Genomic DNA, 27,530 nt, shown 5'->3' with positions numbered 1-27,530 from the left:
GTTAAACCAAGAGTTATAAACTGTAAAGGGGGGAGCATGTCCTCACAACCACATCAAATCTGACCGGTATCTCCTCCTGAAAAGCACCTTTGGCCTATTTAGAAGCCCTGCTCCTGCCCCTTCCTTCCCACCGCTCACTGCCTAGGCCCTCCCTGCACCAGCCCCCATTGCTGTAGGACCCACAGGAAGACCTCCTCTCTTGAGACCCACTCCTGGCAAAGGGGCCCTTCGAGGCCACCCCTCCCCTCCCAGCCCCCAGAAAACGGCTGCCAGTAAACGGCCACTTCTTTTCACTAAAACATTACAGGAGGCTCTTCCCCCACACAGTTCACACCTTCCCTTCTGAGGGCCCAGAATCCGGAACAATCTGACAGCCTCCCCTCCTCTGCACCCACACCTCACATCAGAAGCCACAGGAAAGCCCCAGAAGGCCCCTAACCTGGAGGTGGGGAGACCCACAGCTTGGTTAGGAACAGACCCTCCCAGAAGAAACCCTCCCAGACTTTCGATTCCGTGGACACATGCACATCCGGCCGAGCCGGTCACTTCACACTTCCTCTTAAGTCTGCTCACTTCTCATTTCCGTATCTTCTTTAGCTTTGTCCCAGGCAAAGGGACATCATGAAGTCACAGATCTAAGGTCCTATTTATAGGGTTTTGTTTTTTTTTTCCTTTTCCTAAAACACATTAAAATAGATACCTAACAAATTTTAAGCATGTTCATCCACATACGGCCTAAAACCACCACAGGGCCCCCATCTGAGAAAAGCTGGTCTAGTCACTCTCTAGGCGGCCACCCTCAGGCCGTCCACCCGCATGTCTGTGGCAGACAGCCCACGGCCACACAGACATCGGAGCAGAGCCCGCCTGGACTCCGGCCAGGCCTCGGGGCCAGGGGCCCCGTGCATGGAGGCCCAGCCCAGCCCTCTGCTTTCCTCACCCCTCCGCTCCCCTCCCCCAAGCGCTGGCCAGAGAGGAAGCACCCAGTGCCAGCTGCCCTGAACCCCAGGTAGTGACACAGAAGCGAAGCACCTGATCTGCCCTGTGTACATGTGTTTGGAGGAACACAAAGAATGATCCAGAAGGACCTAGTCCCAGTGGTGCACACTGGTCCCCAGGGGCCTTAGACTGGGAGGAGCTGGAGGGAAAGGGAGACCCTTCCACTTCCCGGGGAGTCTTGCTTCTCTGTCTCTGGGGCATGTAGCACTTTCAGAGTTTGTCTGGGGGCTATTCATTTTTACTTCACAAAAGAAGTTCGATTGCCCTCCCCCGACGATCCTTCCGTCACTGAGAACAGAGAAGCCGGCTTGTAAGTGTGAAATTACAACCCTGAAAGGCAGAGCGGGCATCTGCAAGTCCACAGTTCCCAGACATCCAGGCCCACCCACCCCCACCCCGCCCCACGGTCATGTCGGCACCTCCTCGTCAAGCTGGGCAAAGCCCATGACCAGTGGTCTCTGGTCCTGTGTCCGGGAGCCGCCCCACCTCCCGCGGCCCAGACCCTGTCCGGCCCCCGCCCAGCCCGGGCCGCTGGGACAGATGGCGCCCCGTCCCCACAGCCCGCTTTACCTGGCTCTCCTCCGGGGCCCCCGGACGGCCAGGCCAGGGTCTGAGGAGCCGGCGTGGAGGTGGGCCGTCCCTCGCCGGCCCCTTCTCGGCCCGCGTCCAGGCTCACACATGCGAGGCCGCCCTCGCCCGGGCTACCTAACGAGAGCAAGTCGCATCTGGGACCCACAACTTCCTGCTCCGCAGCAGCCGCCTCACAAAAGCTACAGCCGAACCCTCAGCTCAGCGCCTCCGGGGCTGTTGGGGGGGGGGCCGCTCCCAGCTGCAGCGGGGCCCTCAACACAAGTGGGGGGAGGCATCGGGCCAGGCTCCTGGCTCCAATGACTTCATGGAAATTGGAAGCTTTAAGCTGGAACAATTTTCAACAAGTGAAAATAAAACAAGCACCAAGCCTCCGTTAGAAGGCCCGAGACGACGGCTGGAGGCCAGGAGCAAATGCATCCTTGATGAGCATTAGAAGTGAGAGAGCAGCCTGGCACAGAGCCTCATGCTGGTTCTGCCACTCACAGACAGGCCATGAGCCTCAGTTTCCCCACCCACCTAGCGAGGGGGCTTCATCCGTCTCTGAGAGGTCAAAGGTCTCCAGCCTCATCTGCTGCCTTTCCATCTCCCAGCTGCCCCCATGCCTGGAGCCCCTATTCCAAGCAGCTCGAGCCCCCAAAGAATCCCAACAGCCCTGGGCCCCAGGATGCCAGGAATCAAGCCCCTTCTGCTTTGCCAGCCCTCAGTTTCCCCCACTGGGATCATGTGGTGCTCAGCTGTGAGGCGGCAGTTATGAAGGGCTGGGAAGCAGGGAGCGGAAGCCTCCCAAGACAGAGGAAGAAGGCACTGCTGGTCCTCAGTCACCCGCTGAGCATGTGACCTGGGGGCCTGGGATCACTTTCTACCTTTTATCCTGACAGCAGAACCTACTGTTTGGTAACAAAGTGGAGAACAGAGCCCGATTTTCCCAGCTGACACTCCCACCCTCCCCAGACCCCCCTTTCAGCTCCCTCCTCAGAGGGGGCAGTGGTCAGACCCTTCCCTTCCAACCTGCTACATCCCCAACCCTGGCCACTGGGCACTTGACACCCCAGCCCTCAGACAGACTTCAAGGTCCTGGCAGACAGGATCTGTGCACACAGGCTAATGTGCTTTACAACCAGCATTTAGACACTGACTGTGTGCTGGCATTGGGGACAGCCTCACATAACTGCCCATCGGCTCCATGAGGAAGGTCCTGCTATTATGCCCCTTCTACAGAGCAGGAAACTGAGGCTCAGAGACGCCACTCACTTGCCCAAGCACACACAGCTAACAAAAGGCACAGCCAGGATTCAAACTCGGGTCTATCTGACTCTGTGGCTTGTGCTTTCAAACACTCACCCGTGACCATCCTGGGGCCAAAGAAAGGCTTCCCTGAGGACAGACTACTCCAAGCCCCACTACCCCCTCCTCAATGGGTACCCTCACCAGAGACCTCTAAGCCCTGGTACTCAGCACTCCTAAACTTGCCGAACAAACTCCCCCAAAGGAGGGGCAAGCTCAGGCTTTCTCAGCATCAGCCCAGGAACTGGTGTCTGTTCACTCCAGGTGCCAGGGCACAGGCATGGCCCCGACCCTCTTCTGTTCCTCTCAGTAACACCTGCCCTCCTCCCCATGGGCAGGACCCCTCTCTGGTGCTGCGGACACAAATGTGACTTGGACACAGCCCCCATCAGCCAAACCCCCAGGCTGAGACATGCCCACAACGGCTTGCCCAAAGGTCTGGGACAACCACCCATAAAGACAAGATACGTGGTCCGGAGCTCAGGGCAGAGAGACCTCAGCCACCTGGGAGCCACAGGCTGTAGAAAGTGGCAAGGCCACGAAACAGTGGGCAAGAGGGCGTAACACCGTAGCAAAAACAAGGCAGACAGGGCTGTCAGGCGGCCAAAGGACAAATAACGCAGAGCTCAGAGCCAACAGCTTGGCCTCGTTTGACACCAGATGACAAGCCCCTCCCTCGGGAAGAAACCCCATAGCGCCCATCGCGTTTCGGACTCCAGGCAGGCTTCTGGGAAGGGGTGTGAGCAGGGAAATACTTTTTCCTTCCCCTAAAGTCAGGGGGCTCACCATACCCGGGAAGGGGTCTGAGCAACCAGGCTGGCGATTTACCAAGCCGGCCTCTTGTCCCACGGATGCGGGATGAAGAGGCTTCAGAGCAACAGAGTCAGAGACCCCCTGAGCAAACTTGGCAGCCCAGGAACCCACCTGTAAAGTCACCCAACTCCTCAGAAGGCTGGGAGGCTTATGTGAGAAATGCATATAAGGCACATAGTAAGCGCTAAGTTAAAGTCAGAAGCAGAGGGAGGCCAGAGGGTGTTCTCTCAGTTCCAAACCCCAGATCCCACTCCACTGCATGCCTGCCCTGGTCAGAGGCCTTCCGTGGCTTCTCTGTGCCTCCTGAGTCAAGTCCTGGCTCCTCCTCCCGACCCCCTACAACTCATCTTTCCATCCTCCCTGATTAGGAGTTAGAAGGCCCTAGCTCCATCCTATAACTTGTAACCAGTTGCATGACTTCAGCCAGCCCCTTCTCCCCTGGAAACCCAGTTTCCTGCCTGTTGAGTGAAGGAGTGAGCAGAGCGTGTCCCTATGTTCCCAGTCTGGGAAAGAAAAGGATCCCAGCACATCCCCGAGCCCACATTCCACACCTCGTTCTTTCATGTCCTGACTCAGACCACCAGGGCACAGCCAAAATGAAATGGTCAAAAATGCCACCCATTGGGGCACCTGGGTGGCTCAGTCAGTTGAGCGTCCGACTTCGGCTCAGGTCATGATCTCACGGCTTGTGAGTTCAAGCCCCGCGTCGGGCTCTGTGCTGACAGGTTACAGCCTGGAGCCTCTTCAGATTCTGTGTCTTTCTCTCTCTCTGTGCCCCTCCCTTGCTCACACTCTGTCTCTCTCTGTCTCTCAAAACTAAATAAACATTAAAAAAATAAAAATGCCACCCATCTTGCCAAGACAAGTACAAAGGTCACCTCTTCCAGGAAGCCTTCGCCAGTGTCCCATCATTACCGCCTTTGGGCCACACAGTGCCACGGGCCTCTCCAGAGATGGTTTACAGTGCTACCCTCCTTCTGCAACATCCACTTCCACTCTGGTAACAGCTCCTTGTTCCTGTGGGGAACCAGCCCTCCAGGGGTGGGCCCAGGACCACTGTCCAGTGAGGAATGGGCATGGAACTTGATCGAAGTGGCCCAATGAGATTCAGTTCTGGGACTTTCGTTGGAACTATGTGGGAACAAGATGCGTGCCATCTCGGCCACTCTGGTAGTCAGCCTCCAAACGAGGCCGACTCAGTGTTCATGGCCCTCCCGTACTACCTTCAGAAGCAACAAAATAGTGTAGAAATCACAACGCGCGACTTCTGAGGTCATGAAAGACACAGTGGCTTCCACCCTGGCCCCCTCTTGGCTCACTGGCTCTGGGGCAAGCCAGACACCATGTTGTGAGGACGCTCAAGCAGCTCTGTGGCAGGGAACTGAGGGCCCTCCCTCCAGCCAGCCCCACACCGCCAGCCCTGTGGCTGAGCCACCTTGGAAGCAGAGCCTCCAGCTCCGGTCACAGGTAGAATGACTCCCTGTGGCCACAGCGGGCCTGCCTGCTCGGGAGCGACCAAGTATCACCTCTTCTCTCCCATGAGACGCACCTCTCCCCAGCACCAGGCACTCCAGGTTACAAGTGGGGCTGAGTTTGGCCCCTCAGGGACATTTCTGCCCTCAGGGACATTTCTGCCTAATTGATCCGCACTCAGATTCTCCCAACAAGAGCATAGAGCAGAAACCCAGCACCCCCTCTGTGGCACCAGCAGGGTGTATGTCCCCTTTTCGCCCACCTGCCTGGGAAGACAGAGCAGGCTGGCTTAGCACTGGGAAGGCCCGTCTACTGGCCCCAGTTCTTCCAGGCTCTTGGGCAGGAGGGCTGTGGTGTGATACCCATGGAGGGTGCCTCGCTGAAGCAGACACAGCCCTGTGGACCCATTACTCACCCTACTCCCAGAATCATCTTTCACACTCGGCGGGGCCAGGGGTGAGGGGGGGTGCATTCCAAAGCATCAACTCACCTCCAGCCCCTCTGCCTTCATCTCTTCCTGGCTGTGGGCTCAGGGATGTGCTGGGATCCCTTTCTTTCCCAGGCTGGGAACATAGGGACACGCTCTGCTCACTCCTTCACTCAACAGGCAGGAAACTGGGTTTCCAGGGGAGATGGGGCTGGCTGAAGTCATGCAACTGGTCACAAGTTACAGGATGTAACCAGTGGTCCTGAGGGGCGACTTGGGGTGAGCCTCAAAGCCACTCCAAATAAACACATGTGCTAAGTAAACAGCACCTTAGCTATTAAACTCAGCTTCTCTCAACCACTGTCCTTCCTTGTGCAGAAATCTGCCGCCTGTCACAGGGCCAATGCCAGGACAAGGAGAGATGAACAACACTACATCATGTTGGTGGCACAGCCTGCCAGAGCCCAGGGGGCTGGCTCCCACGACCCCGACGGCCCCAGCCCCTGCCAGACCCAGGTGACGGGGCTTTGGAGAAGGAAAGGGGCAGCCAGGGTCACAGTGCTGTGAGCAACAGCAGAGAATCCTCAAAGAACAGATGTGAAAGCTACCGCCCTGCCAACCAAAAGTCCTTATTTCCTTTGAAAAACTTGGCAGCTGGGCCTCACCAGCAGCCGCCTGTCCTCCCCCACGCCCAGCTTTGCTGTGAACTGCTAAGGGGCAGGGAGGAAGGCCATGCTCCCCGCCACAGTCCCCGGGAAGGGGGTCACCACTGTGATGCCGCAGCGGGAAAACACCAGCCCACGGACCTGCACGTCGGATGCCATCTCTCATTTAACAACACCACAGACGTGCATATAGTTGTTTGCACAAAAGAAAATCTAGAAGGATGTACGTAAATCTTGGGCGTTATCACCAAGTGACAGAACTTAGCAGTTTTATTATCAGATCTGTCTTATTTATGACTTTTTTCCAATTTTCTCTAAAGAAAAGAAACTACCCATGTTATTAAAAGGTACCAGGTAAAACTACTATGAAGAAAAAAAACAGGAATAAAAAAATATATAACAACATCCCGAGCTGGAAGTACTACCCCAATGCCAAACTCAGCCCCACTTGTAACCAGGTGGAAAACGGAAAGGTTTATAATTTAAAATGCTACTACCTTAAAGCCACGGGGCATCATTGGCTGCCAGCATCACAAAGGAGATGCAAACCTCCTAGCAGAAGTCTGCAACCCTGCCTCTGTCTCCAGCGTACTCTTGTGCAAACCGAAACTGAATTAGATCAAGCCTCCAGATCCAACTACATATTTCCAGGAGGTTCACAGGAAGAAGGAACGTGTTACACATGATAGAGGCTCTACTGTAGGAAAAGGGACCCAGCTTCTGCTTCAATAAATAAATAGATAGATAGATAGATAGATAGATAATAAAAAATAAAAAATAAAAAAAATCAACATGGCACCTAGGAGAGAATGAATGAGTATCAATCCTACAGAGGAAAGAAGACTTGAGAACAATACCATGCAATGTCATTATATAGACTTTATTTGGACTCAAATTTTTATTTTTTTATTTTTATTTATTTATTTTTTGGACTCAAATCTTTAAAAACTAAAATACAGGGGCACCTGGGTGGCTCGGTCAGTTAAGCGTCTCACTTCAGCTCAGGTCATGATCTCACGGTTCATGGGTTCGAGCCCCACATCAGGCTCCATGCTGACCACTCGGAGCCTGGAGCCTGCTTCGGATTCTGTATCTCCCTCTCTCTCTGCCCCTCCCCTGCTCATGCTCTCTCTCTCTCTCTCTCTCTCTCTCAAAAATGAATAAACATTAAGAAATTTAAAAAAAATAAAATATATATTTGATGTGTATAGAACAATTGGAAATTTGAACTTTGAATGGACACTTACAATCTTAAGAGACTATTGCTAGGTTTTAGGGGTGGTAATAATACTGGGGGGGGGCTAGTCCTTATCTTGTAGTAATATATATGACAACTTTAAATTTTCTTTGGTGTTTGTTTATTTATTAATCTGGGGAGAGAGAGAACATGAGCAGGGGAGCAGCAGAGAGAGAGGGAGAGAAAGACAGAATCCCAAGCAGGCTCCACAAGGTCAGCACAGAGCCCAAAGTGGGGATCTCACCAACCGTGAGATCATAACCTGAGCCAAAATCAAGAGTCAGATATTCAACCGACTGAGCCACCCAGGCGCCCCTATATACACTACAATTTGTACAGAGTAAGTGATAGGTCTGGAGGGGACAGCAAGTGGGAGCAGGGATGACTCCAGGCTGGCCAAGAGCTGGAAAGGGTGGCAGCTAGCGGATGGGTATGTGGGGGTGGTCACGCTATTCTGTCTTCCCCTGTAGACATGTAATTTTTCCACAGTGAAATGCTGAAACAGCTCTGGCACCTGTCGTCTCATTTGAGTGTCAGCAGTGAAGGGGTCCACTCACGAGCGGGGCGGGGCGGGGGGGGGGGTTCGTCTCAGAATTAGAACCTAGTGACAAAACCAGACTCACGCCTGCTCCCTGCTAGAAGGGGGATGGGGCTGGGCGGAGACAGCTCCCCACCCCGCAAACCACCAAACCAGGGTGAGCTTCCAACCTGAACCCCAGACCGCTCTGCAGGAAGCAGGGGCGGCTGCAGGGTCCCAGGCTCCAACAGTCACCACCAGCACCGGGCACAGGCACACGGCCTCCTTGGCCTCCGCCTCCGCTCACCTCCCCCATGGGAGCTTAAAGGCTTCCAGTACCAGCCAGCGACAATTAACCCCTCTCCCCGCAAAGCCCCTCCCCGTCTCATCCTCTGACCACAAAGCAGTTTCCAGGGGGCGGAGCGCCCTCCACGCCCCCAGACACCGCCTTCCGCAAACCTGCATCCTGTCTGCAAAGCCGCCCGGGCCTCATTTTACCCTTCGGGAGAGAATCCCCCGCCTTGTGCGTACACACCTCGCTGCCGGCTCTTCAGGGGACCGCTCCTACTGCAAAGCTATCAGGCACAACATAGATATCCAGCCACAGGGCACAGAGAAAATCCACCAGGGCGGCTCGTGTAGCAGATGCTGGGCCGGCCTGAGGGGTCTGAGAAGCCCAGCGACGGCACTCACAAAGCGTGGGGGCGCGTTGGACACACCGAACTTTCCTTAGAGGACAGTGAAGAAACTTGTCATGAGCAGTTTGTTTTCTTGTCCTTTGTTTAAAAAAAAGAAAAAGTCCTCTGGAAGGACATACGCTGGTACGTTAATGGGTTACTTCAAAGAGTACAGATTCTAGTTTTTGTCCTCACTTTATTGCTTAAGTTTTCTGATCTTTCAATAATTAATGTGAATTATTTCTGTAATTAACATAAAAAATTAAAGCCACTTAAGATGCCAGCTGATTTTGTCCTCCTCCTGGGAACACAGCACAGAGCCTTGAGCCGAGGAGGGAGAGGCTGAATGGCTATGGGCCATCTGAAGGTCACATTGCCTTGCTAAGCCTCAGTTTCCCCATCTGTTGGGGAAACTCACCAAGTGAGCTCCTCCCACCATCCGCATGGGGCCTGTTCCCTCCTCTGTGAGATGGGGACTCTAAGGCATACATACCTACAAGGTCATGTGGACAATGCCTGCCCAGCCTTGCCCTCCTGCAGTCCCTGTGGACAGGCTTGCCCATTTCTGACCTTCGTGTATGCCTTCTCCTCCTGGGCACCTACTGACCCACACCCAGGCTGGTGGGGAACCAGGGGCTTCGGAGGCTGGACACTGGGGTAAACAGTATTCACAGCCACATATGCAGAAATCCACCCTGCTCAAGGCTGACATGCTGGCCCCTTGAATCCTTCTGATCACCCTCCAGAAAGGTGGTAAAACCCCATTTTATGGAGGAAGAACTAGGGGTCCAGGGGGGATAAATGACTACCCACCTACACACACCAAGCCGAGATGAAGACTGCAGGCTGGGAACCCTTCAGTGAGTTCCTCCAGCACTCAAGTCATGGGGCGGGGGGAGAGGGGTGGTGGGGTGGGGGTGTCAGCCAACCATTCCATGCATCCCTTTGGAAAAGCCAGGCACACTGCTTAGGGCTACAGGTAGGATTGAGGGAGGCCCGAGCTATGACAGGGCATAGCAGGCTGAAGCCACAAAGCCTCAGGCTCCTCTCCCTCCTCCCTGGCAACCCACAGTGCCGCCCCCCCCCCCACACACACACACATACACACAATGGTTACTTGAGTATGGGCCCTGTAGCACCCACTGGATGGAGAAGGGTGTGGGAGGATGCTCTGGCCACTATGCCGGAGGGGACCCCAGCCTTGGGCACGACAGGACGGCAAACTCAGAACCCCAGAGGCCAAACAGGGTATCACAAGTGAGACTGGCTGGCCTCGTGGGAATGTAGGCAGTGCTACAGGCCCTGTGAATTGGCAAACGAGACATCTGCGTTTTTGTGTAGAATCCCATAATTATGGATTCTGGCAACGAATCCAAACTAATTTGTACACAGTTCCCCTATCAGCGCTCTGGACTCACTGCTGTGTGACCCGGAGCAAACCACTTAACCTTCCTGGACTTCAACTGTGTCATCTATAGAGTGGAAAAATCACACAGGTTACTGTGACAATAAGATACACTTTGCCCATACTAATGACAATAAAAGGCAACAGTGACAATAACAGCTAATGTGTCCTGAGTGCCAGGCACCATTCTAAGTAACATGAATCAATCTCATTTCACTCTGACCATTAGATAGGCATTTTTTTTTTAATTTTTTTTTAACGTTTATTTATTTTTGAGACAGAGAGAGACAGAGCATGAACAGGGGAGGAGCAGAGAGAGAGGGAGGCACACAGAATCTGAAACAGGCTCCAGGCTCTGAGCTGTCAGCACAGAGCCCGACGCAGGGCTCGAACTCACGGACCATGAGATCATGACCTGAGCCGAAGTCGGACGCTTAACCGACCGAGCCACCCAGGCGCCCCGATAGGCATTTTTTTTAACTCTGTATTTTGAAATAAGTACTACTTTCAGAAAAGTTATAAGAAAGGCACAAGGAGTTCCCCTACACTTTTTTTTTTTTTTGCAGTTTTGCCTATTTCTGTCATTTTGTCTCACTTTATTATCTGTCTGTATAGGTGTTTCTCATCAATATTTGAAATGTGTCCCTCTACCCCTAAATACTTCAGTGCATATTTCCTAACAACAAGGACCCATATAGATAGTTACCAGGATATTTAACATTGATACAATGCTTTTTATCTATAGTTCATATTCAGTTTCATCAACTGTCCCAATAATGTCCTTTACACGATTTTTTTTTTTTTCCAGCTTGGGTTTCACATACTACATTTGGTTGTCCTGTCTCTTTGGTCAACTTTAATCTGGAACAGCTCCTTGGCCTTCAAGATAATTGCTCTTAGTGTCCCCATTTCATAGATGAGAAACCAGCTCAGAGAAGTTGAAGCACTTGCCCAAAGTCACACAGCCAGGAAATGTGGAGCTGAGACTCAAGCCCCAGAGGTCCCCTCCAGAGGTTGCCTTCTTGTCTGACAGGCACAGGCCTTGCAAATAATAGCCTTTGTTGTTAATAGCTGAAAACAGTGGCTCCCTCTGCAAACAGCCACCTCACTCAGCAGGTGGTCATTAACTGAAGGAGTGGCCTCCTGCTGCCAGCTCTGTGCACCTGGCAATGGCCCTGGCCCAATTCCCACCACCGCACCCTGTGGCGCTCCATTTAGCCCCCTCTATAATAAGCTGGAAGACAGAGAGGGCAGTGGAAGGCTGAGGGTGGAAGGGAACCAGGGCTCCTGCCTTTCTTCTTCCCCCTCTTAAAGTGACAATTCAGGCTCAAATGTCCATGTCCAAAAGGCAGAGAAAGGCAAATGTCCCAGAAACAAAGCCTGAGGTCAAAGGGGTCCCCAAGCCAGGTCCCTGACCCACCAACCCAACCCCTCCTCCACCCGCCAGCACTGAATGGAACCCCTGAGGTCAGCTGTCTAAGAGGGGGCTGATCCCACACACTCTGCTTCCTCAGTGAGGACCATCAGGGATATGAAGTCATCAAGTGCTCTCTGGGCCCAGAGCCCCTATTCTCAATTCCAATCTAGGCCAGGCAGCAGCTTGGGAAACCACTCTCTTTGGCTCCCAAATGGATGTGGCTCAGGGCCTGGAAGCTGCCATCACCCCTAGCTCCCATCCACCTGCCAGCCACCTGCTGGCAGTCCTCTGGTCTGCCAGCCAGACCACCAACAGGTGGTCATGAGCCACAGATACCCTCCGGACTCACAGTGGGAGAGACAACACTGCCAACAAGAAGTTCTGCAACAGACCAGCTAGGATGTGGTCTTCTGCTTGAGTTCCAGGCAGTTCTGTTAGTTCTGAGGCTAATCTGTGCTGAAATATTCAAAATCCTTCCCATTGGACACCCTATTAAATTTGCAAGTTTATGTCTGCCCCCAGACCAGACCTGCAAACTCTGGTGAAAGTTCCAGAGGCAGCAAGAACTGCCAGAATTTCTCCAGAGCAAATGAAAAGGGAAGAACGTTTTGCCTTTCTTCCTCATTGCAGACAACTCTGAAAATACAGAAAGCATGAATGAGAAAATGATCTATCACCAAATTCCCCCAAAGATGACCCAGTGTGGCCTCTTGCTGTCCATCCTTCTCCACTGTCCAGTGCACAGACTGGCCCGCCTGCTGTGTGAGGCTCTCCCTACAAAGGTGTTTGGGGTCAAGGTGCAACCACTTCGTCTCCCCAGTGGGCTAATGGACTTAGGAGGGCAGGTCCCTTGCCTAACTCAGCTCTTTGCCTCCTGCCCAGGCTGGCCACTTTAGGCTCCCTTACGGGAGTCAGCCATGGACCACTATAAGCCACTATCCCCCAACACCAGTTCCTGTGTCCCCAGGTACAGAGGAAAAGGATCCAAGAGGTGGGGATCAGCAGCAAAGCCCCACAGCACCCTCAGGTAACAGGTAGGAACAGGAGGAAGGGAGAGGTGGCCAGGCAATGTGTTTTCCCCTTGGGGAGCATTTGAGACTCTTCCTGTTGGGGTGGGGTCAGGCTCCTGATGTATACTCCAACAGATTTCACCAGAGCCACGCCAGAACAGGATGGAAAAACCAGGAGGCCAGGCCCTAGTCCCAGATCCAGGACTGACTTGTTACGAGACCTTTGATGACCTCAGCTTTCCCACCTATAGATGGGGCTAGTCATTCCAGCCCTAACTCACAAGATCAAACGATACAAGGGATGTTCCGGGGCCCTGTAAGCCATCTGGCCTCAGAAATCGGAGAAATCCCACCTCTCCCTGCCCTCCTCCATAAAGGGCCCAAGAGCTCAAAAGCCTGAGAACATCAAGGGCTGAGGGAAGAGAACCCAACGTGTGTGTGTAGATCCTGAACATTCAGCACTAGGGGAGGCACCTAGTATCCACCTCTGCTACCCCCACCCCACCCCAGGCACAGCTGGCCACTTCTATGCAGCCTCCTAGCTACACCTGGGGTCTGCCCCACACAGCCCAGGTCCACACCAGACAAGTTCTCCTCCACTATGAGGGCAGCTGCCCATGTGTCAAAGCAGGGACTGAATAACAGCCCAAAGCCCCCTCAGTCTCATGCCCTGAGACCACTGCAGTCCTGTTGGTCATTCATTCGTACCTCTGTTGAGCATCACCCCAGACCAGGTCTGAGGGTGCTTCAGTACGCTGGTCCAGATCTGGATGTTCTCTGCACAGCCCAACCACCCAGGACAGCTGTGTTCCTCATCTGAAAGGCTCCAATTCTAGTAATGGGGCCTAAACTCTCATGTCCAGCCTTGACTCAGAAAGCACATGAGTTCTTGGCCTTTGAGGGAGGGGACCCCACATAAAAACCAGAGAGAAAAGACGTCAAGCCCCACCGAAAAAGGCTCCAGCATCTGGGCCCCAACCAGAGTCAACCCACTTTCTTCAGCGAAAGGGTTCGGTTTTAGGTTTCCCCCAGTGGGGATCCAAGGCAGGGGCCAGCAGCTGCTTGCCTTGCTGGCTTTCCCATCCCCGCCCCCCATTAATTGGTGAGGGGTCCTGCTCACCCTGGGCTGTGGCTGAATTGCAACCAACCCCATGCCCGGGTCTGGACCTCACTGAGCCTTCTCCCCTTGAGGTATTTTTACTTTAAACAGCTCTAATGGTCCCCAGAGTCCTGGGCCTTGTCCAAGTCTGGGAAACCTAACCAACCAGCCCCCTCTGTACCATCAAAAGCCAACCAGCTTGCCAACAGAGGTCCGAAGGTGACGGGCCCGGGGTGGAGGGCGGGGAAGGGCCACAGCCGTGTCTCTCTGGCAGGTCTCAGTTTTGCTATCCGGAAAGTGGGGCTGGGCCCCAGCTCCTCCCAGCGGGGGTCTCTGTCTGGGAAGCGTCTCCCGCCGCCCCAGCTGGGAGGGGGTAGAGGGCCCAGAGAGGGAGCATCCGAGAAATCCCACCCCAAACCTCGGGGGGAGGAGGAGGAGGAGGAGAGCGCAGGGAGCGGGGATGACTCCGAGGGTCTGGGGGCCGCGCCGCCCGGTCTCCGGCCTCCACTCCCCCTCCCTCGGAGGCTCCGCCGGCCTACACCGCCCCCGCCCTACACCCCCCCGGGGTCTCCGCCTGGGTGGGGCCGGGCCGTCGGGCGGCGAGCAGCGCGCAGACACCCCGTGCGACACCCCCCACGACGCGGAGGCCCGGGGACGCGAACGGCGGCGCGCGCTCCCCCCACCCGGGGCCGCCGCCGCCGCGCCTCCCCCCCCCCCCCCCCCCCCCCCCCCCGCCGGGGCCGGACCTCAGCCGCCGCCGCCACGGCCTCGCTCACCTGCCGCCGCCTCTCCCGCTGGCGCTCTGGCCGCCGCCGCCGCCGCCTCCGCCGCCCGAGTGGCCGCGCCGGCCGCGGGCGGGATCCTGCAGCGCGGGCGGGGGCGGCGGAGCGGACGCAGGCGCCCCCAGCTGGCCGCCCGAGCCCCGAGCCCAGAGCCCCGGGCCGCGGCGGGGTCCGACGCCCGGTCCCCATTCAGGCGCCGCGGGCCACCGCCCTGCTCGATTTTCACCAGAAATGCCGAGGACGACCACCGTGGCCCCCCGCGCCCCACCCCCCGCCAGGCCCCCTCAGAACGTGAGCAGGAAACCAAACCTTTTCCAAAATTACTGTTTTCTCGAAGTCCCGCACGTGTTTGGACGCACCTGGTGCTGCTCCACCCCCAGAGGGAAACACTTTCTAGCAAACTCGTTCAACTGTTTCTGCTCCAGATCGGTCCTCCCTCCCTCCAGGAACGCCCCTTTCTAGAAGGAACTATAGACTTCGGGCTAATGCACTGCTGCCAAGATGAAGGAAGCTTAGGTTGAAACTTTCTGCCTCTCTCAACTCCTGGGGGGTCCGGAGGTGGGAACCGCCCTGAGCACCGGGAGACAAAGCCGCCTAAGAAAGTAGGTATCCTCAGAAGGTAGGCGGCTAACCCCATGGTGACCCCACTCACAGCTGCCTACAACCCAGGGTGGGGCCCCAGAGTTGGCAGCAAAAACATCTGCCCTGTTTCCGAGGCACCCAGGCTGGGTGAGCAAGAAAGCGCTCCTGAGTCACAGCTGGGAGGGACAAAGGAGACCGACTGAAGGGGTAATCAAGACCAGGAGAGCGCTTAACTGACACCTTCATGAGTCCACTTGTCCAAACAGCACTTATGCCTGTTAGGGAATCCTAGGTGCCCACTTGGCTGAGAGTGGGGTCACGTGGGCAGGTGTGAGGCCCGTTTCTCCGGTCCCAACCCTAGAGGCCATAGCCACAGTTCCACAGGAAAGATTACTGAGAATGTGCAGTTTAACAAACACGCAGGTTTGCTGCTATGGCAAGCAGTTGGAGAAACTCTGGTCTACTAGGTGCCCCGTGATGAAATCTAGGAGCCGGGTACATTAGTGACCCTACAGGGAAGAGACACCCAGGGTCTGGTGGTTGTGCCTTGACCCTGCAGGAGGCCTAGAAGCCAGCCCAGAGGACACCTGCTTTGGAACTAGGCCGAGGAAAGGAATCGGATGGTGGGATGCTGAAAGGTGAAAATCTGATTTGCACCCCAGATGGTCCCCAGATGGTTCCCAGCTGAGACTCCTAGCTCTTAAATGCATCAAAAGCGCCCTGATTCCCTGAGTTCAGTTCCCACTGCCTCTGGGCGTCCAGAGGGTGGCACTTGGCCTTGCGGGCCGGAGCTGGGCCGCTACCCTGGCGAGGTCACTGCTGCGTGCCAAGTGCTCACAGGTGAAGATCTGAGCAGCTGGAGCTTCCCTGCGCGGGAAAATGGGAATCCCCGCTGGGGGCGAGGTGGTGGGCACACCTAATCTTCATCAGCCCGCTTCTGCACCTCGCCCCGCCCACCCTGCAGCTCCGCCCCCGAGCAGAGCCCAGGAAGTAAGTTTGCCCCAGACCTCAACATCAGCGGGCGCCTCAGTTCCAGGCTGGTGTGACCTGCGGGCCAAGGACAAGCCTGAAGAGAGTGAAGGGTGAACCCTGGGCCACGGGATGGACGTGCCGGGTTCGCCCTCAGGCCTCTTCCTTCTGCCTCTTCAAGCACAGTGCTGGCAGAGCCCTGGGCCCTTCGTGGCACATGGGGGGTGTGGGGAGCGATGCTGTGACTTCCCACCCTGTGGTGTGTGTGTCATGTTTTTGCAATTCTATGACCAACTCTCCTGACAGCAGACAGGAAAACGGAGCTGGGGAAAGCGAGTTCAACACAATGCTTGCATCAGTGCGAACCATTAACTTACCACTAATTGCTGAGCGGGCTCCACCCTCTGTTCTGCGGCCAGCTCCCAGTGCCCCCTTGCATGTTGCCCTCGGTTAGTGACTGGAAAACTGGAGCCAACGTCAGAATGGAACGGAGGCCTGGCGGAGACACACATTGCTGGGCCCCACTCGGAGTCTGATTCAGCGTGTCTGGAGTGGCTACCAAGAATTTTAATTTCCACCAAGCTCCCCGGGGGTGCCAGTGTGGCTGGCTGTCGGGCCAGCCTGGGAGGCAAGGCTCAAAGGCATTGATTTCCAAATACAGTTGGAGTCCCACTCCCAGAGGTTCTGATCCTGGGGAGGGGTCTGCAAATATGCATTGTTTAAAAATCCAGGTGAGTTTATTTAGTGACAAGGAGGGCACTTCAAATCCTAGAGGAAAAGGAGTGACTTCTTCAGTGTCTAAGTGTCGCATGAATTGCCTACCACTTGAGGAAAAACTGTCAGTGGGACACCATCAAGTCATGATCTCACACAGTTCATGGGATTGAGCCCCACGTCGGGCTCTGTGCCAGCAGTGCGGAGCCTGCTTGGAATTGTCTCTCTCCCTCTCTCTCTGCCCCTCCCCCACTTGCGCTGTCTCTTTCTCAAAATAAATAAATAAACTTAATTAAAAAAAAAAAAAAGAGAGAGGGGTGCCTGGGCGGCTCAGTCAGTTGAGCGTCCGACTTCGACTCAGGTCATGATCTCACAGCTCGTGAGTTCAAGCCCCGCGTCGGGCTCTGTGCTGACAGCCCAGAGCCTGGAGCCTGCTTCGGATTCTGTGTCTCCCTCTCTCTCTGCCCCTAGCCCACTTGCATTCTGTCTCTCTCTCAAAAATGAATAAACATTAAAAAAAAATTTTTTAAAAACAGTATCAGCTACCAACCTCACATCATACTAAGACAACAGTAATCAACCAATCGATTAAAGATCTTTGTGTTTGAAAACAAACCTTGTGAAAAACATTTTTTAGTAATTTTGGAGCAGAGAAGTCTGCATAGGGAATCAAATCCACACTGAAGGGCTGTGGTTAAATTTCAGTGTCTCTATCCAGGTGAGGGGGTAGTCTCCAAATGTCCACATCTACTGTGTCTGTGATCTTAATTATCCACTCTGTTGGAAAACTCCAGAGCACGTTTGCCTGAAGAGTCCCTTATTAACTGGCCCAGGGGCAGTGTCCACCGTGAGAGGCCAGCTCCTGCTGCTAGAGAACCATCAGCATTCGTTGCCTGAATGAATTTCTGGGGCAGGCAACAGTTCGGGGGCCTTGTCGCACTTGTGCAGAGAGAAGACTTAAAAACCTAAAATAAATCACTGTCACAGAAGCTGTGAGTCACTTATTTCAGCAAAACCAGCCCTTCTCTTTAGCAGGCAACGGGCACTTCAGCCAAGGCGGACAGCGCACAAGGTTCCCGAGGGTGGTGCTGATCGCTTCGGTCCTGGTTCAACCTCTCGCTCATCACTACGTAGAGCAAAGCTGGCCTTCCCAGCCTGGTGGTCCTCGTTCCTCACCCCTAAGAGAGGAGGAGCTTCCTTCCATGAGGACCTGTGGACGGGCTATGCAGCTAAGGAGTTTCAGTTAGCAGGGGGTTATGTACTTCACGGTAGAAAATGAAACAACCCAAAGATAAGAATTGGAAATCGTCTCCTCCATGCCACTCCCCGAGGTAACAGATTTTTAAGGCTTGAGATAGACTCTTTCTCTACCCTTCTCCCTGGCAATCCAGTTTTAGGTTAGAACACCAGCCAGGTCAAATCATTATGGCATACACCTTGAACTTACACAGTGCTGTATGTCCATTATAACTCCATAAAACTGGAAAAAATGCAAATTGGCCAGAAAAGATGGTGGATTGAACCCATCATCTACATTTACTGTTTCCTTAAGCCCACTAGAATGGGTGTTAGGGTTCTAGCGCCCCTAAGAACGGAGGAAATGAGAAGAAACAGCAGTATGAACGTGAAAGGAGGAAAGCGAGTGGATCGGTAATACTGCCTTGGGAGACACAAGACACACAGCCCTAAACCTGCAGCTGGGAAAACTAAGAAGCAATCCCAGTTACACTGGGGAAGCTCCAAAGGCTCAGAGACTGGAAGTGCCAGCTATCTCTGGCCACAGGGCAGAGCTAAATCGAAGTTAGGGGAGTGGAGGGGCACCTGGGTGGCTCAGTCGGTTGAGCATCTGACTCTTGATATCGACTCATCATCTCACAATTCATGGGTTTGAGCCCCCCATCAGGCTCTGCACTGACAGTGCAGAGACTGCTTCGGATTCTCTCTCTCTCTGCCCCTCCCTCTCTCAGGCTCTTTCTCTCTCTAAAATAAATTAATTAGGGCATCTGGGTAGCTCAGTTGTTAAGCATCTGACTTCAGCTCAGGTCATGATCTTATGGTTAGTGACTTCCAGCCCCACATCGGATGAGCTCAAGCCCCGCTTCTATCTCTCTTTCTCTCTGTGTCTCTCTCTCTCTGCCCCTTGCTCACTTGTGCCCTCTCTCTCAAAAAAAAAAAAAAAAAGCCTAATTAATTAATTAATTACAGGCCAGAGGTTGAACATTTAAGGAGTGAAGAATCCGAATCTCTGGGGCACCTGGGTGGCTCAGTTGGTTAAGCGTCCGGCTTCAGCTGAAGTCATGATCTCAAAGTTTGTGGGTTCAAACCCCACGTCGGGCTCTGCGTTGATAGTGCAGAGCTTGCTTGAGATTCTCTCTCTCTCTCTCTCTCTGCCCCTCCCTGACCTGTGCATGCTCTCTCTCTCTCTCTCTCTCTCTCTGAAAATAGATGAATAAACTGAAAAAATAAATAAAGACAACAGAACGAAGAAGTTCACAGAGACAAGGCAGGCAGGCAAAAAAACTGTATCATTAATATCTGCAGAGATTCAAAAAATGTATTGTAATCACGAAACCAAATAGGATGCTGTTTTTTAACGAGGAGCATCTGAGGGCAAAAACAGAACTCACATGAAAAACATGGGAGCAGAAATTAAAAACCAACAGAAAGGTTGGAAATTCAAGTTGAATAAAAAGTCAGAGGTGGAAAATAGGTCAGAAGAGATAAGAAGACTAGAGGCTCAGCCCAGGAGACTCACTATCTGAGTAATTGTGGAGTCCAGAGAAAACAGAAAGGAGGAAAATAAAAATAAGAATTCCAGGTTTCCCCGTCATCCAGGACATGTGGTGCCAGATGGAAAGCATCCATGCCACCAACTGCCTGGTACAATAGGCGAAAATAGACCCACCTAATTTCCGTAATAGTGACAACACCAGAACATTGGGAACCAAAACGAAGACCCTAAAAGTTTCAAGAGAAAAAAAAAAAAAAGGTTACAGTTCATTTTCTCATAACAACACGAGGAAGGATGAAGCAATGCTTTCAAATTCTGAAGGAAAAATGTTTTCCAAGCCAGAATTCCGTGTCCGGCAGAACTATCAGTTGAGTCTAAATGAAGAACAGACCATTTGAGGTGTCGAGTGCCTGTGCATCCTTCCCCAGGGAGCCCCTGGGACTGTGCACTAATGAGAGCTTATCAACAAAAGAGGGAGACACGGGATGCAGAGAACGGGAGCTGACCACGGGGTGTGTGAAGGGGACCAGGTGCTGGTGGAGAGAGGGCAGGGCGGTGCGTGTGCACCGGGCATGGCTGCTCAGAAGCTCCAGGCATGGAAGGGGTTGGAATCCCTGAGCACCTGAGCATTTGCAGAGGCTTAGAATAATAGTAGCATTTGGGGTGCCTGAGTAGCTCCGTTGGTTTAAGTGTCCGACTCTTGATCCCAGCTGAGATCTTGATCTCAGGGCTGTAGGTTCTTAGGGTGAATTACTAAAGTACATGGAAAACTAAAACCAAAAAAAAAAAAAAAAAAACCTCGAGAAAACAAACGAAAAAAACTTGTACAGAAAAAAAAAGGAATCTTTTTTAAGTATACAGTTTAATTGATAAGAGCAGCATCTACACAGTCACGATAATGTAAACACTGAATATCGTGCTAAACAAAACCCAACGTAATTATTTCGGGAGGCTAGGGCACGAAAGGAGTTTGGGGGTGGTAAGAAGTCAAATCATAATTTCTTTTTTATGTTTATTTTTGAAAGCTAGAGCACAGGCGAGCAGAGGGGCAGGGTGGGGGGTGGGCAGAGGATCTGAAGCAGGCTCAGTGCTGACAGCAGAGAGCCCAATGCAGGGCCAGAACCCAATAAATGTGAGATCATGACCTGAGCTGAAGTCGGGCTCATAACTGACTGAACCAACCAGGTGCCCCAAAACATAATTTTTAAATTTTATTTCTGAGTAATCTCTACACCCAACATGAGGCTTGAACTCACAACCCTGGGACTAAAACACACATGCTCCACCGACTTAGCCAGCCAGGTGCCCCGAAACATAATTTCAATAACTGAAAAGCAAGAAGTGGCATTAGAGGTATATCATTTAGAGACATCGAGGTAAACACTCCACCCGCCCCAAACCACCGAAAGTTGGAAGTGGCTGCCTCAGGACAGGGAAAAAGCAGAGGGAAGGAAGGGATGGCAAACAGACTTGTAGAACCATTTGACTTGATGACAAAACTGCTGTCCTGCCCCATCCACCTGCTCTTCACCAAGTCCCCACGCCCCTCAGCCCAGCCCTACCTGCCAGCCTTACACACACCTGTCTCCACAGGCTGCTCCTGTGTGACGTTCCCCTTACCTTCTGTGTTCCGGTGGCGATGTCTTGCCTACTTATGTGAAAGCACCTTTGTCTTGAATTGGATTTTAAAAACCAAAGACGCATGATGTAATGTACCTTACAACTATTTTGAGTCCTTGTGCAAAGCCACATTCCTGAAGATACCTGCCAGGTGATTTAAGTACAGAAATGGTTTGCATTTTTGCACGGGTGAGCAACAGCTATTTTGAAAATTGATACACCACTTAAACAGGTCATTTGATACGTTTAACCCTCTCCTGTTTCGTGTGAATAATGTTGGCATTAAACCTTGACACGTTTCTAACGGGTTTCTCTTCAACCCTGTAATCCCATATTTTCACATAGGAGTCAGTTACTCGCTTTAGAAACATACACACGTAGACACAAGTTTATGCCATTTCCTAGATGGATTGTATCACGGATTAGTTTGTTTGGGTTTTTAAATGGCTTCTTAGACAAGCAAAAAGTATAAAACGTTTTTTAAAGGTGAAGAATGTTCCCATTTAAAAGTTGTTGCATTCTTAAACTGACCTAACCTGGTAAATGTAGAACGTCTCACAACAGGCTTTTCTGAACACTAATGAATAGAAATCACAGCAGAAATTCTACAAACACATAATGAGAGCCTAAGAAAATGATTTCAAGGAAAATCTCTCCTAAAAAAAACACCACTCTGTTCCTAAGGATTAGGGAGATCACTGTCTGGAATTTCCCACAGCCACCTTCCATCCTCTTTTTCCAACAAAATTTTCCAGCAGATTTCCCAAACAAAATTCAAGGCAGCTCTCTGCCTTCTCTGACCCAAATAACTGGCTCCTTCTTCTCGCCAGAGTCCGCTCTCTTTGCTCACCACACGAGTCATTCTACTTTAAGACAGATAACTTCTCTTTAGAGACTTTCAGTTGCTGCTTGCCGTTGTTAAAGGACCTAAAACCTAAAATATCAAGTTTTGGGGGGCAGATGGTGGAGAATGGTCAATAACTGGTTTTTCAACATCACTTTTGTCAACGGCAACATTTTCTAAAAAATTTCACATGACCACATTGTGTTTACATTTCAATCTTAGCAAAAGTACCAAAGATGAAACACTTCTCAAAGCAACTCATGAAAAGTCACCTAAAAGAAGATAAAACGGGGGGAATTTTTGTTTTTTCCTCAGAAAGCTCAGTTCAGAAGTAAAGTGCCATCAAATAGCAATACTTTAATAAAACTCCTATTCAAGATAAGCTCAAGTACTGGATATTTCATAAATCTATCAGTTTAGAAGGGCTCTGGGGTATCTGACATGTTAATGTACTAAAGCTACCTGCAAACAAAAGTCAGCATCATAAAAGGAATGAAATAGACCTCTATCTGTGTAGACAGGGAAAGAGCTCTCTGGAGGGTAGGGGGATTACAGAATACCACAGTATGTTACCACTTATGCAAAAGGGGAAGAGACTCCCTGACATGTATGTGCAGATAGGTTTATGTATGTAAAGACATTTTAAAAAATCTAGGCAGCTACATCCGCAAATATTAAAACGGTAATGGGGCGCCTGGGTGGCCCAGTCATTTGAGTGTCTTGACTCTTGATTTCAGCTCAAGTCATGAGCCCAGGGGCATGGGAGTGAGCCCCGTGTTGGGCTTTGTGCTGAGTGTGGAGCCTGCTCGGGACTCTCTCGCCCTCTAAAAATAAAAATAAATAAATAGAGCAGGTAGCTCCAGGGAGCTAGGTGGGATTAGAGGGTGAAGGGTAACCAGATCCTTACATTTAGATATTTACATATTATTTACATTTCTTCACAATGGAGCATTCACACCTTAGTTGAGAAATTAAGTAAATGCACTGTGTCTAGGTAGATGGACAAAGTAGTCCTGTATATTGAGTTCATTCTCTAATTTACCATTCGAGCAACTTCTGGGATGCTAACAAGATATTTTGATTATACTCTTAAAAAAAAAAAAAAAAAAGGACATTTCCAGTACATGTGCAAGAAGAGACCAGGCTGGGGAGGGGGGCGGGAGAGCTGGCTTTACCAGCCAGTTGTCTAGACTGCTGAGCTACTCTTCACTCTAAGTCAGCTTGTGATGATCTGGAAGCAAACTATCCAGGATTTTCTTCACCACCACTCAGCTGGGTTCCAGGCAACCACCGTCAGTCCAAGTCCTAGGGCTGACGCTCCCCCCTTGGGAAAACACGCTCTGGTTACACTTGGTTATTAACCCCACTTCTTTCTCTGTTCTTTGGAGAACCAAACATTTTCATTATTCTATTTTTAGTCTGTGTAACTCGTGGCTCCACAAAACCTACGGTTAAAGTAGCTCAACTTCTTAGTACAGCAAGCATAACCCCTTGCATCAAAGCAAAGGATACAAATGGGGCGGTATTTGGGAGCAAGCAGACTGTGGGGAGTTGGCTTCAGTCTTGCAGTGGCTGTGGTGACCCGTGCAGGAGAGAAAACAGCATCTTAAAGCATCTCCCACTCCATGACTGGCATTACAAAGGCTGGAAGCCCACAGAAATGCTATCTATGTACAGAAGAACCTCTCATTGGTCTAAACAGGGCCGTCTTTAGAATTACAAGATAATTTTTTTAATAGCCATTCAAGTCTTACATAAAGGCTCATACCAGAGGTTTTGAAGATAAATGAAAGCACAAAGCCTTTATTGAATTGCAGATTATGAATAATAAGCCCAATGGTAAGCACTGGGGGCAGATGTGCGTAGAAATGCAATTTATAAAATTTTCGAGGCAAACAATTGATGTCTTTGAAGAAATCGTCGTGAGCTTTAAAAAAAAAAAAAAAAGCAAAAAGCGAGCTTCCAGGTGTGCAATTCATAGTATTGGTAACTGGTGCCCAGCGATAATGACCTCAGGAAATGTCGAGATTTCATAAACCATTTGTATCAAATCTCTTTTTCTGGTAAATTCCTTAGTGCCTCTGCAGCGGTAACTAGACAAGAGTGGAAAGCTTTCAAGATGACTCAAACCTCCAGCACCTCACAGGAGTCCACATTTCTTAACACAGAAGGCAATGCTGATCAAGGGAGGAAATAAACGAAAAGGTTATTAAAAACAAACACTGGCGGGCCAAACTTCTAAATATATACATCTATATATACATATATATACATATGTATATACATATATATACAATATATACATCTATGTATATTTCACTAAAAGATGTTTATCTCCATAGCCCTTCACGTTTTATATCCAGAAACTATACTTTCACCACACTGTGCGATAAGACAGTGCTTTTTAGTGGTGAGTGCAGTGAACACTTTGATACTCTTGTAATAAGTCTTTGGAATATTTTAGGATTATAGGACTTTCAAGAGACTCTTTTTTAAAAAGTGACTCTGTAAAATTTAAATATGTAAAAACCAGAGCAGGAGCTTCCATTTTGGAGATTTCAGTTTAGGGACAAAGAGACAGGTTATGACAGACTGCAACCAAATATAAAAGGTAATCACAAAATGATTCAGGCAACAGCCACGAACTGCACAGAACCCAAGTTGAAAGGGGAGATAAATTTCAACTCAAAGAATCTGGCTGATAACCAATAAATAATTTCATTCTTTTTGGAAGGTACAGGTCACTAATCCATGAGAGAGAGCTTCACCAAGTCACTGGCTTCGACAGTTTCTCCTAGGCCTCTGTCTCCCCTCCCCACCCACCACATGATTCTGGTAATGCCCAGCTTGTGAGACTTCACAAGCTCTCATTATTACAGCATCTCGAAGGTAAAACAACACTCCTAACAAATTTATCCAGACTGTTTTCTTAGCGGAGACCTGGCCTGTAATCAGGCCACATGGAAACTGCTGCTTTGACCAGGAGTCAAGGCCATGTAGAACCACAGAGACTTATGTTAGAATGCAAAAATAAAGAAAATACCAACAAACACTTTCGCTGAAAATACACAAATTAAGAGACTGTCTGTTATTGTCTGTTCTTAGCGATACGGCTAACATTTCTCTCAGCAAATCCTGGAGATTCCTCAAGTTCATAACCACCAAAGGGGATGTGCTATCTCCATCTGTCTGGTTCAGTCTCTTCTACGGTGTTCCCTCCTTCTGGCTAGTAGACTGTGGACTAGGTTACACTTAACAGGGCATACACTTAAGTAGAAAATGTAAAGGCCAAATACTTAAAATCAAAACGCTGCCTAAGAGTAAAACAAACATTAGCAGTGTATTAACTGAAAAACTGCCCTTAAGTAAATATTTAATTCTGGATGTCAAATACATCCGCAGAGTTTATATAAAGCAATTCTTCTGCTTAATTCTGTCAACATTCAATTTATACAGATATTTAGGTCATTATCTTTGATGAAAAAAAAAAAAAAAAAGGTGCTCAAGGCATAAAGTTAAAACAGCTCACAAGAAGACGGTAAAGAACAAGGCTTCTGGGTCACATCAAGTTTCCGAGCCATGCAAGTAACTTCCACGGTGAACTCGGACTAGTTTCTCAGTTATGTTAAATATCAAGTAGCGTATTAAAATTTGTTCTTTTAATGTTCATTCCGCCCATAAATATTTTGATAAAATAGAGTCTTGAGGTTCAGAAGCTGAGGCAGGATACAGACATCACTTCCAAGAACTGCTTTTACACATCTTTGTTCCCACTGTGATGCTGCACCATTCTCTAAATACGTCACTAGATGAATTAGGTCACTGATGAAAATTAGGATAAAGAGTAACTATTAAATATAACTTCCTACTCAATTAAGTTCAATAGAGCCATTTATGGAATATTTTCCTCACAAAATACTTGATGAGAATGTTACTCTCCACTAACCGAAGTCAGTTAAATGAGCTCAGAGAGCAAGAACTGATGGATAAGAATAAACTCTTCTAATCATTAATTTAACATTTCAGTATTTATCACAGGAAAATTAGGAATGTCTTTTTTTTATATGTTACCACTTAGTTCTTGAAAAGTTAATTGAGAAGCAACCAATCTCCTATCAACATTCCTAGTCAGTGACTGAAACACTAAGAGATCAACAGCATGTAATAATCAAAGGAACTGATCAGTTTTGAACTGTACATCCACATTAAAATAAAATTGAAATGTAACTATGAACAAAAAAAAAATCAACAAAACTTATCAATAATACCCAATAATGGTGATTTCTAGGGACTTCTAGAGAGCAACCTTGATAACTACATCCTAGTCAGTGGGGAGGTCTTTGCAATGAACACATTGCAGTAAGAGGGCCCTGCAGCTCACCATGGCCATCCGCTCTCCTGGCAGGCCTACAGCTCTGGAAACCCCAAACACGAGTCCATAGGTTAAGACAAACACAACTCACACTAACCATGACACAGGGGAGGGAACGAGAAAACACATGGAGGTACGAGACTTCAGAGGAGAAAGACTATTAGTAACGCTCTCCCTCGCATGCATGTTTTTACCCTGTGAAGACTTTACCCAGGAATATCTGGAGCCAGAGCAAATAATCCAAGTATTAATGACAGGCTCAAAATGCAAGTGAAAGTAAAACACACTCAAAATAGGACAAAAAAAAAAAAAAAAAAGGCTGTTGAAGCCTAGAGGGCAACTGTATGTAAAACCAGTAGATCCTGAGAGCAAAGCTAGATTTGAAAACCACATGCAACATCTCCAAACAAGACAAAGACGCTAAAAACCAGGCTCCTTCGCGGACACCTCAAAACTGCAGGAAAAAATGCATTTACCTTTGTCATCAAAACATAACCATTCAGGTTTTATGCTGACGTGTCTATGACCCATCAACACTTCTGAAAACCAGTACTGAAATGTTTATCAGAACTTTTCAAGGAGCTCCAACACCGACCAGGCACACATACATGACTCCCCGAGAAATGTCACCACAGTGAGGCAGAATTGGTGAAATCCCATTCTACAAGTACGAGCAAAGGAAGGTTATGACTCATGAGTATGGATGGACTGTAATATTTAAATGAAACATTTCTGATATACTCACAAAATCTTCATAGAAAGTATTAAAACTCAAAAGAGAAAAAAAGACAGGAGTCAAATACAGAGATGAAATGTACAAAACAAATGAGCAGGCAAACTAAATGTTCTTGAAAGTATTTTACTTCAGATTGAAAAATGAACAGCTTCCACACTGTTCATTGCAAGATACACAGTATTCACGAATACAATGCTGGTCATTTGAGGATATGTACACACCTCAATTTCTCCTTCATGCTTTTTCTTTTAGAAAGATACTGTTTACCAAAAAGAAACTTCAGCAGTACAGGAAAAACTATTTTCCCAATAAATTTACGAAAACCTAAGATTCCCAATGGAATCAAGATTATCTTCCCGCTACCACCACCTTAATATAATCACATGCTTATTGGAACGCTAATATCTGCACCCTAAGAGTACATTTACTTTCAACAATGAGGGTGATTCTTAAAACAAAACAAAACAAAACAAAACAAAACTTCAGTGTGGTAAGTGTCTGAAATAGGCAGCTAATACTGGATTTCATACCATTTTATAAATAATTGTTCCCTTAGCAGTAAACAT

The 27,530-nt window shown here is 49.9% G+C and overlaps 2 protein-coding genes and 1 long non-coding RNA gene across 7 annotated transcripts in view; all 3 read right to left on the bottom strand.

Moving 5' to 3' along the window:
* Window positions 1–14,795, bottom strand: part of ADCY7 (adenylate cyclase 7) — a 58,516-nt gene extending 43,721 nt beyond the window's left edge. For 2 of the 5 annotated variants that reach the window (XR_009256010.1, XM_058707813.1), the window contains exon 1: window positions 1,570–1,765. The gene's annotated coding sequence lies outside the window, so the exon portion shown is untranslated. Of the gene's footprint in view, window positions 1–1,569; window positions 1,766–14,390; window positions 14,501–14,705 lie in introns of those variants that run through there. The other 3 variants (XM_058707816.1, XM_058707814.1, XM_058707817.1) reach the window with 3 other exon arrangements.
* A 2,491-nt stretch (window positions 14,796–17,286) lies between these two features.
* LOC131499664 (uncharacterized) lies at window positions 17,287–21,726 on the bottom strand. Its single transcript, XR_009256000.1, has 3 exons — window positions 21,013–21,726; window positions 19,567–19,619; window positions 17,287–17,882 (listed from the first exon to the last, which is right to left on the bottom strand). It is a non-coding gene; the product is annotated as an uncharacterized LOC131499664 (long non-coding RNA).
* Window positions 21,727–23,630: 1,904 nt separating this feature from the next.
* The window catches only part of TENT4B (terminal nucleotidyltransferase 4B), a 76,819-nt gene continuing 72,919 nt past the window's right edge, over window positions 23,631–27,530 (bottom strand). The window contains exon 13 of the mRNA XM_058707400.1: window positions 23,631–24,033. Within this exon, the coding sequence (XP_058563383.1) occupies window positions 23,981–24,033 (53 nt within the window). The 3' untranslated portion in view covers window positions 23,631–23,980. The remainder of the gene's footprint in view (window positions 24,034–27,530) is intronic.

This window comes from Neofelis nebulosa, chromosome 17 (genome assembly GCF_028018385.1).
Source record: "Neofelis nebulosa isolate mNeoNeb1 chromosome 17, mNeoNeb1.pri, whole genome shotgun sequence".
NCBI lineage: Eukaryota > Metazoa > Chordata > Mammalia > Carnivora > Felidae > Neofelis > Neofelis nebulosa.
This window is presented reverse-complemented; position numbering and strand designations above follow the sequence as displayed.